The 13,332-nt window shown below is 52.0% G+C and overlaps 1 protein-coding gene across 3 annotated transcripts in view; it reads left to right on the forward strand.

Annotated features, from left to right (window-relative positions):
* The window catches only part of DOCK1 (dedicator of cytokinesis 1), a 531,871-nt gene extending 519,650 nt beyond the window's left edge, over window positions 1-12,221 (forward strand). For all 3 annotated transcript variants that reach the window (XM_047826036.1, XM_047826038.1, XM_047826037.1), the window contains 4 exons: window positions 214-412; window positions 3,324-3,477; window positions 6,423-6,583; window positions 11,022-12,221. In XM_047826036.1, the coding sequence (XP_047681992.1) occupies window positions 214-412; window positions 3,324-3,477; window positions 6,423-6,583; window positions 11,022-11,117 (610 nt within the window). In that variant the 3' untranslated portion in view covers window positions 11,118-12,221. The remainder of the gene's footprint in view (window positions 1-213; window positions 413-3,323; window positions 3,478-6,422; window positions 6,584-11,021) is intronic.
* The last annotated feature ends 1,111 nt before the right edge of the window (window positions 12,222-13,332 follow it).

Raw genomic sequence — 13,332 nt, forward strand, 5'->3', positions numbered from 1 at the left:
GCAAACACAGGCTCTCTCTGGTGCAGCTGGTTAATATGTATCTTAAGTCCCCCTTGGCCTCTCTTTTTAAATCATTCCTTTCCTGTAAGGTGTGCCAGTTCCCGGTCGGTCAGCACGGAGACTCCTTGTGAACGGGTTGACATTTATCTGCAGGGTGAGAGGCAATTGTCCTCCTATTAAGCCATGAGTGATTTACAGAACCATGTCCTTTAGGTTTTCCCTGGAGCCTCTCCTGCCAAAGAAAATGCACTCCAGGTCCCAGGACAAGCTGGACAAGGACGACCCAGATAAGGAGAAGAAGGACAAGAAGAAGGAAAAAAGGAATAGCAAACATCAAGAGCTATTTGATAAAGAATTTAAACCCACTGACGTCTCCCTGCAGCAGTCTGAGGCTGTGATCCTTTCCGAGACGGTAATTTCTCAGGAACGGGGAACTTTCCCCGCTCTGCCTTAGCTTCTGGGACCTCCCTTTGCTCCGCATTTAGCCGATGGAGCTGTCCGTTGGATTTCATTGAATTTTCTATTAAATAGTCCCCTGAAAATCTGGGGTCTACCCTCGACCCTCTCCTTGTATGACCCAGTGCTGTAGGGCATCCAGAGGCTCAGATCGGAGGTCTCTTCTCCCAGGGGGTGCCCGGGTCGGCAGCCGGTGGTGCTGGGCTCCGTGCAGCTGTGTGGTCCTGGCATCCAATATGCATCCTGACGTCTCAGAAGACGAACAGGAATGCTTTTTTCGTCTGAGAACGATGCTCCCTGTTGGCTAACGCCTTCCCCTTGCCTGACCAGAAGTCTCTAAGCCCCAGGTACTGCCCCGAGTTATGAGCTGCTCCGCCAGAGTGCCAAAGCCCCTCCTGCCGGGTTCTGCACACAGCCCGGGGTTCCGTGTTGGTCTCCCTGCCGTGTCTGCCCCACATTTACATCGTTGGCACATTTCAGAAGGACTCTCCGCAATTTAACCGGACACGTGCTGGTTAGTTGACATTAGAAACGGATCCCAGGGCACCCTGCTCGCTGCACGGTTCCTGGGCAGTGTGAAGACAGTGGATACCCGTGCAGCATGTCCTAGTTCCTGGGCCGGGCCTGGGGGCTGCTGCTCACGGGACCGCCCAGCCGTGTGGGAGGCCTGAGGGCAAAGATGGGGCACCGGCAGCTTCTGGGGTGAACTTTATTCAGAACGTGCTTTTGGGGGGTGCCCGGCAGGCTCAGTCGGTTAGGCGTCCAACTCTTGATTTCAGCTCAGGTCATGATCTCAGTTTGTGAGTTCAAACCCCACATCAGGCTCTGCGCTGACAGCACGGAGCCTGCTTGGGATTCCTTCCCCTCTCTCTCTGCCCCCTCCTGCTCTCAGAAAATAAATGAAAAAACGAAAAAACAAATTGTTTTTTTCAAAAAAAAATTTTTTTTGAAAAAAAAAAAAGAAAGTGCTGTTTGTAGACTGAAAGCAAAGAAGAGGCTCTCATGGGCTGTCAGCTTCAAAGGTTACGTCAGGCCTAGGGCCACCTCCCCCTGGAGACGATGGGCACTTACCTGGACGGCGGCCAGGAATGTGCCTGCCCCAGGCAGGAGCCCCTGACCTGTCCTGGCTGTGATTGAAGGGTCGCCTGGCAAAAGGGCTCACAGGGAACCACCTTTTAATATGACATATTTCATGGCTTGTTTATATCTTAAACCCAGAGAGTACGTTTCACCCAGACTGCGAGCCACTCAGAGCAGCGGTCACATGTTGCTTGGCTGTCTAGAGGGAGAAGGCAGATTCAAGAGCCACGGCGTGGCCTTCAAGAAGGTGAATGCCTTTCCGAAGCCTTCAGACACAGCTCTGACTACAGCATAAGCATGGCCAGGGCTCTCAGACCCCCCCAGAGGGGGACAGGCCAGAGGCTGGTATTGCTTCCCAGGTGTTGGGCCTACAGCAGCGGGACGGAGAGGTCTCTGATGAGCCACCCCACGCTCTCTGTCTGCCACCCGAGAGAGTTGGGGTGCCCGCGACCTTGCTGGCACTAGCCGAGGCCACCTTCTCTTGAGCCCAGGATAGAGATCTCAAGTCTCAAAACATCAGAACTGGGTGGGGGAATTAGCAGAAACATAAGCTAATCAGCTAGTGCCAGACGCTCTATGTGGCCATTCATATATTTGTGCATATTTAGGCTCCATTTTCAGCCGTTAAAACCAAGCCTGAGAGACGTTGCACCACGTAGCAGACCTGCTCACAGCGAAGTTGCTTGAGAAGCGGTCGAAGGTCTTGCCAGGCGCTTCACATCCCATACGGGTTCTGTCCCTCCCGGCCGTGGCCCTGTTTGCTTTCAGGGACACTGGCAAAGACCGTCTGGGTTCAGCCAAAGTGGGCCTCCCCACAGCTGGCCTGCAGTGGCCTCAGCAAACCCACAGGAACGCACCGGGGTCAGAGCACAGAACCTTGACCCCCGTCGGCCTCTGACGCCTCCCAGAATGACCACAGCTGCTGCAGCTCCAGGGACAGGAGTCCTGGCCTCTTGCTGAGGGCAGACTTACTGTTCTTGGTCCAGCCCAGCTGCCTGTCTCTCCACAAAGGGGCCTCCTCCTCTGGGTGACAGATGTCAGCAAGGTCTGTGAGTGCACGCGGGCACCCGCAGTTTCCTGTGCCAGCCTCCTCGTGCCTGCACCAGCCGAGTGCCACAGGGCAGAGCAGGTGGACAGGTCGGAGGCAGGTTTACTGGAGCGGAAGCGGCACCAGGGGGCAACACAGTGTTCCCTGCACCCGCTGGGACAGCCTTGACTTTTGCCCGGCACCTTGCCTCCTAAGCATCTGCAGAGGCTTCCTCTGGTCACTCTGTGGGGCTGCGTTCGGCTTCCTACTTGATTTTGCATCATCCATAATCTCCTGACCCTCAGCTGAGACTCAGAGCCTGGGGCGGGAGGGAAGATCTTCCAGGTGTGATTTGCTTCACACTAGGAAAGTGTCCTTCTGTTTTCTGAGTCATCAGAACCTGCCTCATGGGACAGGACAGTCACCAGTCCACATGCACGCTTACCCTGTTCCAGGCCTCCCTCCCCCCACAGCAGTATTCGTCATATCTTAGCTTCTAGAGGCATTGCCCTGATCTCTGCCTCCATGTTCCCCTGGTGTTCTTCCAACGTACGTATATCTGTGTCCAAATGCCCCCTTTTTATAAGGACACCAGTCACATTGTGTTAGGGCCCTACCTTAGTGACTTCATCTGCAAAGGACCCTATTTCCAGGTGCGTTTACAGTCACAGGTACTGAGGGTTAGGGCTTCGACCTGTGAGTCCTGGGGGACCCAACTCAGCCATGGCAGACCCTAACTGTGCTCTTTCCTCCAACGTAGATAAGTCCCCTGCGGCCCCAGCGACCGAAGAGCCAGGTGATCAACGTCACCGGAAGTGAAAGACGTTTCTCGGTGTCCCCGTCACCACCCTCTTCCCAGCCAACACCCCCTCCGGTCACGCCAAGGGCCAAGCTCAGCTTCAGTTTGCAGTCAAGTGAGTGGAACATTCTCTGCGTTGGGGTTTGTGGCCTTGCTCTGTGGCTCCCTCTTTGACCAGAGGCTCTAATGGTAGGCTCGCCTCCTCCCCATGTAGTGAGTCTCCACAAGCATTCAGCTTCCAGGGAGCCCCCCTCGCGGCACCAGCAAATCAGTCTCCCCGAGTTCCCTGGGGGAGAGTGTGCTCTCAGAACCTCCCATGCGGCAGGGTCAGCATGAGAGGCACACGGACAGCCTCCCTTTTTGTGTCACGGGAAACGGAGCCACACGAGGGCCTTGGACCTTCCTGTGTCCAGGAGGAATGCAAAGCGAAGAGCTATTCTTAAGAGCAAAGCACATAACTAATTTGTCTAGTTTTGCCCGGTTTCTAGGGTTGCCATGACATATTACCATCAACTTGTTGGCTGAAAACAACAGAAATATATTCCCTCACCCTTGTGGAGGCCAGAAGTCAGAAATCAAGATAACAGGGTTGCTTCCTTCCATAGGCTCAGAGAGACATTCTGTTCCACGCCTGTCTCCCCACTTCTGGTAGCTTCTGACAATCGTTGGCATTTCTTGGCTTCTAGATATACCACTCCAGTCTCTGCCTCTTGTCTTCGTGCGGCCTGCTCCCCTTATAAAGACACAGGCCATTGGCTTTAGGGCCCACCATAAATCAAGAATGATTTCATCTTGAAATCCTTAGCTAATTTCCTCTGCACAAAGCCTACGTTCAAACAAGGTGACATTCTGGGGTTCTGGGTATACATGAGTTTTCAAGGGACACTAGTCAAGCCACTACAAGTGGGAATCAGCTTTTTGCCACTAAATTCAGGTCTGCCAGAGAGGAGAGGTCTTGGCAAGAAGAAGGTGGCAGGTAAGACTCATGTTTTGGTTGCAGCACACCATTCCAGAAAAGCCATTGTAGGTAATATGGCCACATCTCCAAGGCCAGCGCCTCCTTGTGGCATCTCTGGGGACAGACGGCTGACCTGAAAGGCACTGTGGCCTCAGGAGGTCAGTCATCGCCTCAACATCAAAGATGAAGCCCCACTTCTGGTGTGTTTTTTTATATAAGAGGAAGGATCAAATACATTGCAAACCCAGGAGAACCCAGCTTCCTTCCTCCGGCCTGCACGGAGGCTCTGGAAGGCACACACAGTTGCCCTCTGCACCTGGTTTTCTTCCTGGGAGCAGTGGCCATTCGGGAGACTCTCGGGTGGGGAGTCAGCACTGCACGACAGGTGAGCCGAGCAGGCCGCTGGGAGGGAGACGGTCTCTGAGTGTTAACATCCTTACACTATTACCACAGACTCTTTGTTCTAAAAGCGTTGTATTATTCCCTTTAAATAGTTAAAAACAAGCACCATTGTAGCCGCTGCGGAAAGCACTTTAGTGCTGCCTTGATGTGAAACGTAGGATCACCATATGCCGCAACAAATCCACTCCAAGCCTATGCCCCAAAGAATTAGAAATAGGGATTCGTTGCATATGAATGTCCACAGCAACATTCTTCACAATAACAGAAGGTAGAAACAGCCCAAGTGTTCATCACCTGATGGACGGATAAACAAAGTGTGCGTCAAAGAAAAATCCGCGCAGTGGAATGCCATCTCTGCTGTATGTTGCATCATGAATGAACCTCAAACACATTATGTGAAGTGAAATGAGCCAGACACAAAAGGACAAATATATGAGTTTGCCTTCGTGAAGTATCTAAAATAGGCAAATTTGTAGAGACAGAGTAGAGTGGAGGCATCAGGGGCCAAGGGAGGGGGCGGGGGCCATTTTCACTTTATGGGAACAGATTCTGTGTTCGCGATGATAAGAGAGTTTTAGAAACGGATCGTGGTGATGGTCGCTGGAGGTTGTATCAATCAATGCCACTGATTTATACAGTTATGGTTAAGATGGCAAATTGTATGTTATACGTAGTTTATCACGATGCAAATAAGCAAGTGATCACGAGGGCAGATATTCCACCAGAAGCCTTTTCTCTCACTACCCTTGATTCATTGACAAGCCTTCCTCGGAAACCAACAACTTCCCCCAGGAAGCATTTCCCTAATGAAGGATTTTTCATCCAGTGGGCCACTGGGGAAACCTCTAAGACCCATCAGTTAAAAAAAAGTCAGTTTTCCACAAATATAAAAAAGAAAAACAAATTTTTTCTAAGAGTCTCAACAAGGGTTGAGAAAGGATCCTGTCTTAATGATTATATTTCCATTTGAAACTGGCTAGTTTTTCAGTTGACTTTAAAAATCAATTGTACTTCCCCTTGGCTTCTTTAAAGTAACAGCCACAGTGACCGTGACTGCTAATAACTTCACTGCATACAGTCGTGGGTTTCCCCATTGAGAGACATTTGAAGGGCGGGTGACTGGCTGTGACACCTCGCTGTTTAGATCCCACCAACACAAAGAGGCCCGAGGAGGGATCCTTCGGGGCCCGGGGTGGACGTGGCTGTTTTGACAGTGGATCGATGCCTCCTTTAAGCTCCAGTTGTAGGTGTCTTTATAGCATTTAGCGTTCTCTTTCTAGAACATGCCGTTGGGAGGGGGGTCCCCCCCTTCATCTTCTCTACCCCTCCCAGCTCTCTTCTCTCCCCAGTCGACATGCACGTTTCTGCCTCCCCTTTCCCTGGAGAGAAGGTGAAGCAGCCACATGGATGCTCTGGCTCAGCGGGGACATTTGATTCTTCTTCTTCTTTTTTTTAATTTTAATGTGTATTTATTTTTGAGAGAAGGAGAGACAGAGTGTGAGTAGGGGAGGGGCAGAGAGAAAGAGGAAGTCACAGAATCGGAGGCAAGCTCCAGGCTCTGAGCTGTCAGTACAGAGCCCAATGCCGGGCTCAGACTCACGAACTGCGAGATCATGACCTGAGCCAAAGTCAGACGCTCAACCGACTGAGCCACCCAGGCGCCCCACGATGTTTGATTCTAAATCGATTCGGTTTTCCAGGTTTGGAGCTGAACGGCATGACCGGCGTGACTGGGATGGACATGGCCGAGGTCCCGCCCCCCCTGCCTCTCAAGGGCAGCATGGCAGATTATGGGAACTTGATGGAAAACCAGGATCTGATCAGCTCGCCGACGCCCCCGCCCCCTCCTCCTCACCAGAGGGTAAGTTGGCCCGGAACCTGAAATGGGGGGTTTTTAAAATCATTCCCTCCGGGGCGCCTGGGTGGCACAGTCGGTTAAGCGTCCGACTTCAGCCAGGTCACGATCTCACCATCCGTGAGTTCGAGCCCTGCGTCGGGCTCTGGGCTGATGGCTCGGAGCCTGGAGCCTGTTTCCGATTCTGTGTCTCCCTCTCTCTCTGCCCCTCCCCCGTTCATGCTCTGTCTCTCTCTGTCCCAAAAATAAATAAACGTTGAAAAAAAAAAATCATTCCCTCCACAAAATAGAAATCCCTCCTTCCTGAGATTAGCACGCGTGCTTTGGGCCAGCCCACATGTGGTCTTGAGAAGTCAAAGCGGTGGGCAGTCCGCCCATGCGATCTTGGTTCTGTGTCATCCATCACAGCAGAGGGACATGCTTCCAGATGTGGGTCTCAGAGCAAGGGAAAGGGGGAGAAGGTCCCGACGGGGTCAACGGGCCAGGCTCGTGACCTCGGAGGTCTTCTGCTTGAGGTGCAGTCGTGCAAATTCGATTCTGGAAAGCAGCTTTTCTGTGAGATGGTTTACGTGACTTTTAAAAGAAGCGGGTCCTGTATGGGGCTGGGCTCCCACCGGATGCCAGCCTGGCCCTCGAGAAGCCCTGAGCCCAACAACAGCCTTAAAAAACCATTTGAACCAGTCCCTCTGTTACCAGTTGACAGTTCTGGAAACACTCCTTAGAGAGCCAGCCCCCATTCCTGTCCTGGGTCGCTGTCCTGGCTCCTCTGTTTGTTCTCGGGCGGCTGCGGGCAGCGGTCAGCATGCCCACAGGGGTCGGCGTGCACACGGGGTTCGGCGTGCACACGGGGTTCACCGTGCCCACGGGGGTCGGCGTGCCCACGGGAGTCGGCGTGCACATGGGGTTCGGCGTGCACACGGGGTTCACCGTGCCCACGGGGGTCGGCGTGCACACGGGGGTCGGCGTGCACACGGGGGTCAGCGGGCACACGGTGGAGCACCGGTGGACTGACCCCGAAGCCCCAGGAGATCTGTTTCCAGGTTCCTCCCTTCCGCGGCCACGTTATTCATAGCTTTACACATTTAAATCACTGCGGAGTGAAAAGTAAAACATTCCCGTGCACACAGGCAGCGGGTCAGCAAAGTCATGACATGGCAACAGAGCTCCCGTCGAACACTGAAGACGTGAGGTTTATAATATGACTGCAGGTTTCTCCTAACAGCTACTCACATTTTCCCCCTTAAAAATCAATACAGGGGCACCTGGGTGGCGCAGTCGGTTAAGCGTCCGACTTCAGCCAGGTCACGATCTCGCGGTCCGTGAGTTCGAGCCCCGCGTCAGGCTCTGGACTGATGGCTCGGAGCCTGGTGCTTGTTTCCGATTCTGTGTCTCCCTCTCTCTCTGCCCCTCCCCCATTCATGCTCTGTCTCTCTCTGTCCCAAAATAAATAAAAAACGTTGAAAAAAAAATTAAAAAAAAAAATCAATACAAATCCTATGTACCCGCTTTTTCTTTCTTTTTCTCTTTCTTTCTTTCTTTCTTTCTTTCTTTCTTTCTTCCTTTCTTTCATGGGTACTTTTTTATGGAGTGCTCTGCAAGTTTATTTTCTGTCTTCTTGTGAGAGAGCGCAAGAGAGAAGGAATTTATTTACAGTACCCGTACTTGATTATTCCTCTTATATAAAAAAAAAAAAAAAAAAAAAAAAAAAAAACAAAGAAGTGGGGCTTCATCTTTGATGCTGAGGTGATGACTGGCCTCCAGAAGCCACAGCGCCTTTCCGGTCGGCCCTCTGTCCTGTCCCCAGAGATGCCACAGGGAGGGACTGGCCTCGGAGATGTGGCCACATTACCTATGATGGCTTTTCAGGATGCCAGAATGGTTCATTGCAACCACGAAAACATGAGTCTGACCTTTTCCGCAGACTTTTAACTACAAGTTAGAAAGAAAGGAGGCACAGGGGGTCGAGTGAGAACATTGACCGGCTGGGGTGTTGTTTTCCTAACAGCTTACTTAACCGATCCCACCTTTATTTTCATGTCTTTATTTCATTGGAGAAGCAGGACTGTGCCCCAGTCTGTCCCTACACCGGCGACCTGGAAATTCTGAGCCTGGAAACATTACCGAATCCATGTGGTGACAGATCAGTTCAGGGGCCACATTTTATCCCCGTTTTGTCGCTGCATCATGTGGAGTGACCGACGCCACACTGATGCCACGTGCTGCCGGGTCGGGAGGGAACACGTGTGCACCTCGGCTCCCTTTCTGAACGGGTGGCGGATCCAATGAGATTAAGTACCCAGGTCTCTTCGCTGTTTGCTTCCCGTGCGATTTACCTGCAGCAGAGGTGCGGTGACGTGCCCGTGGAGCAGTGTCATCATCGGTTAGAAGCGGTGGCGTTTCGAGGCCGCTTCCCTCCGTGCCGGCCCTGCGGGCTGTTGTAGGATAAGGATCACTCGTCTGCCCTGGGGGGTGATCGATACCTCCTGTCACTGTCATTGATCCGCCCCGGGCTCGTAGTCAGCCCTGATACTGGCTGTTGCCACTTTAAGCTGTCGTTTCTTGGAAAATGGCTCTCACAAGCAGTAATCTGAGCTATCGTTTCGCTGAACACTGATAAACCCACCGTCTTCCCATTTGGCACAAAGGGCATTTGCAGCGTCTCGCTTGTGTCCTGCTGTGTCAGCCTGGCCCTCGAGGGCTCGCCCTGACCTGTCCCTGTGGCTTTCACAAGTACATAAGCACCCCGGTCATCCCGTCCCTTAAATAGGCGTCTGCTTTTTTTTTTAACTGTGCTTAGCAACCTTAAGAAAACTTAAGCCTATTATTTTACGTGACTTTTCTGTAACGCCTCAATGCCAGTCCCTGAGTTCTGTCTCTCCGTATTTATTCTCTTCTGCACGTGAAGCCCCAGGTCGTCTTGGTATTTACTTGTGTGTGAATCGGGAGGAAATTTGGGCAACGAGGAAGAGCCTACAGCACCACTGTTTTGTCCTTGAAACTCCTTCCCTCACGTTGGGCTAAATGTGAGCCTCCACCGAGAGGCTGCTACAAACTCCACTCTGACCTTTCCTTAGATGCTAGCGTTCTGCGATCTCATCCTGGCTCGTTCTGCCCCCCACATGTCTGCTCCTGTATTCATCCGTTCATTCACTCATTCGTTCATGTGTCCGCTCATTCACATCCTTGTGTGCTCAGCACCTGTTACAGACCATGGCCTGTGTGGCAGGCGTCCGTGGCGGTCATGAGGTCACGAGGGTGCCAAGAGCAAGGGGGCAACGTCTGCCCTCCATCGTTCACGCCCTGACAGGAGGTTTGTCTGTCACCTTTGCAACTATCCGTTCATTCGGAGGAATCCCAAGAGGCAAACAACAGCCCATGGACCAAATACAGCCGGCTGCCCTTTCTTTTTTTTTTTTCTTTTTTTCTTTTTTAATGTTTATTTTATTTTTGAGAGACAGAGCGTGAGCAGGGGAGGGACAGAGAGAGAGGGAGACACGGAATCCGAAGCAGGCCCCAGGCTCCGAGCTGTCAGCACAGAGCCTGACTCAGGGTTCGAACCCACCAACCTTGGGATCATGACCCGAGCCGAAGTCTGACGCTTAACCGACTGAGCCACCCAGGCGCCCCTGGCCACCCTTTTCTTTTTGTAAATTATTTTATTGAGGCACAGCTGCCCCCATTCTGTAAATAATGTGGTTCCCTCACGAAGACTTCAAAGATGCCCCTAACGTTGTTCATCCCACTCCGTTTGCAGTGTTGCAAGAGATTAGACGAAAAGCTGCCTTTAAACGGGTCACTTGGGCAGCGGCCACAGGTATCCGGCCGACCCTCTCTCATGCGGCCTTTCTAGTTCCAAGAGCAAGGGAGGGCTCCTCGCCCAGCCCCGGAGTGCATCTCCGAGGGCTCGTGTGGACCCTGGACGGTTTAGGGGCCTCGTCGGGCACACGAGAGGGGACCCGCGGGTCCTCGTCTAGGAGCGCTCGGCTGTGACAGCACCAGGCCGCCTGGGTGGCCCTGGTTCTGCTTTGCCCTTAAGCATTTAAACCGCCCAGTCCTGAAGCCAGTCCATCTCCAGGGGCCCCTGGATCAACACGGGGGGCGCGCAGAGCAGCGGTTTCCCTTCTCAGCGGCCGTGTGGCCTTCTGAAGCGCTTTGTGAAAAGCAGTTAGTTAATCAGCGATGCCAGAAAGGCCCCGTGGCCCCCCAGCCGCCCCGCCCCGTGTGCGGCAGACCTCCCAGCCCCGGGTCACGCAGAGAGGGCCGTCCCCACCCAGGGTGCGGAGTCGCTTCCCCTCCCTGCCGCTGCCCCGGGTCAGCCCGCCCCCCAACCCCCCAGCCCCCAGCCCCCAGCCCCCCAACCCCCCAGCCCCCAGCCCCCAGCCCCCAGCCCCCAGCCCCCAGAGCGTGAGTAACGTGGCACCTGCCGTGTTTCCGTGTCTTCTAGCACGCACCGCCTCCGCTGCCCAGCAAGACGCCACCCCCGCCCCCCCCAAAGACCACGCGCAAGCAGACGTCCGTGGACTCTGGCATCGTGCAGTGAAGACCGCGGGACCGCACGGAGAGCACAGGCCGCCGTCCCGTCCCTCCCTCCGCGTCTCCTCCCGCGTCTGGTGTTTACCTCATTAGGCCTGTGATGTCTGATAAGTAGTGCAATTGCTCGTCCTGGAAAGGAGTTCGTTTCCAGCCATGGCGTGGGTGGCCGTTAGCATCGGGGAGCAAGGTGGATGTGGGTCTGGACCGTACTGTGGCGTTGATCAAAACTGGGGGCTTCTGACTGTGTCTGTCTCGAGAGAGCCGAAGTCTTGCCCGGAAGCCCTCCCTTTGTGCCAAATGACACATTAGCGAAGAACTCGGCTGACCTGGGCTTTGCGCAGTAGGAGAGGTTAGGCCACCACCCACGAGACCGAGTAGTAACCGAGTCCTACTCTTCTCCCGAGGCCGAACCCCAGCTTACTCCCGAAGGGTGTTTTATCAACCCTCCTCCTGCGGGTGTGATTTGGCGGTCAAGTGTATCTTCAACCTATATCAGGCAGTTAAGGTCAACTCTTTCAGGGAACTTCCTGATCTCCTTTGGTATAATTTAAAATAGGATATTTCTCAGCTACTGAACAGTTACTAATTTATGGAGTAGAAACACCATTAAAAATACTGGATCAGGTGGGAAAGTAAATACAAGTATAGGAAGATACGTTGTCTTTCTTTTTTAAAAAAAGAATGCCTATAGCACAGAGATGGCTTTAACCGGGTGAATTCTTTCTGTCGTCATTCTGTACAGAAGTTTGTATATACGATGGTTCTTAGAACGTAAGTTTTAATGTTTTTGGTCCTTCCGTTTATTGTCATAGGCATCGCAAATGAATCTCTATATGTGTTCTTAATTTTTAACTGCTGAAAGTGAAAAAAAAATACACAAATTAAGCTTTGTTGATTTTTTTTTTTTTCCTAAGCTCCAAAGTCCTGAAAATGTTGGTGGACAATGATTAAGAAAAACAAACAAACAAACAAACCCAACTAACTTTGTATAACCTAATATTTTTATTCTGTCATCTATATTTTTTTATCCACTATAATCATAATACTCTTCTAGTAGGCTCAAAAGTTATTCATTGACAACAAAAAAAATAAAATGCCATTTAAAAAAGACTCACAGTGTCTGAATACTATGTTTTTATCCCTTGATGTAAAAAAATATATGTATATAAACGCCATTGTTTTTTTTTTCTTTTTAAAATATTTTTTAATGTTTATTTATTTTTGAGAGAGAGAGTGCGAGGCGGGGAGGAGCAGAGAGAGAGAGAGAGAGAGAGAGAGAGAGAGACAGAATCCAAAGCAGGCTCCAGGCTCCGAGCTGTCGGCACAGAGCCCGATGCGGGGCTCGAACCCACGAGCTGTGAGATCATGACCTGAGCCGAAGTCGGACGCGCAACTGACTGAGCCGCCCAGGCGCCCCTCTCCTTCTTTCTTAAAGAGCTTTGTGACCCACATTGATATATGTGCTCATCTTCCTTAATGACCACTGTTGAGTGTCTTCAGTTGGGGCCCAGGTAGACAGCACCTGTGTCCCTCTGTGCCTGCACAACCTTAGGGACAGAGCAGAGCAGAGCCTGGCACCTGCTGACACTTTCTCCCCTCAGCCCAACCAGGCTCTCTGGCCGCACATCATTTCTGCCCCTTGTAGACTTTCAGCTGCTAACTTGAGAGAGGGTTTTATTTAGTGGGATGTGTCATTCAACATCAGACTGCAGAGCTCTGTCTGGATCTTGGGAGGTAAGAAACAAAGAAGGCACTGGGGTCCTCTTTTCCACGTAAAGCACATTTGCCTGTGTTCCTTCCAGACATGTCCCTGTTTAAATCACAAGGACGTGCCTCTCTGCTCCATGAACCAGACCTCAGAGACATCTGCTGCAGAACCCTAGAGCCTCAGTGGACCCTTCACTCTCACTTGATCACTGCCCCCCAGTTTATTTGTCCTTGTTCCAAGTATTCAGTCCACCCCCAGAAAATGTTAGACACATGTGAACATAGAATTTTTTGTCCTTGTGAATTCCTGCTCTTGAACTGAGATAAATATTCATCCTCCGTTGTGTATATTGGAAACCACATGTCATCCAAGGTCCTAAAATAAGTGTATTGGCGTACCAGCCTGGGACAGGAGAGCACAGGAGAGGCCAGCCCCCTCGAGGTGGGGAATTGTCAAACAGCCCGCATTTCACGATGCATAAGCTGTTGCCCAAAATTGTAAAAATAGTTCCTGG

Source organism: Prionailurus viverrinus, chromosome D2 (genome assembly GCF_022837055.1).
Source record: "Prionailurus viverrinus isolate Anna chromosome D2, UM_Priviv_1.0, whole genome shotgun sequence".
Taxonomy (NCBI): Eukaryota; Metazoa; Chordata; class Mammalia; order Carnivora; family Felidae; genus Prionailurus; species Prionailurus viverrinus.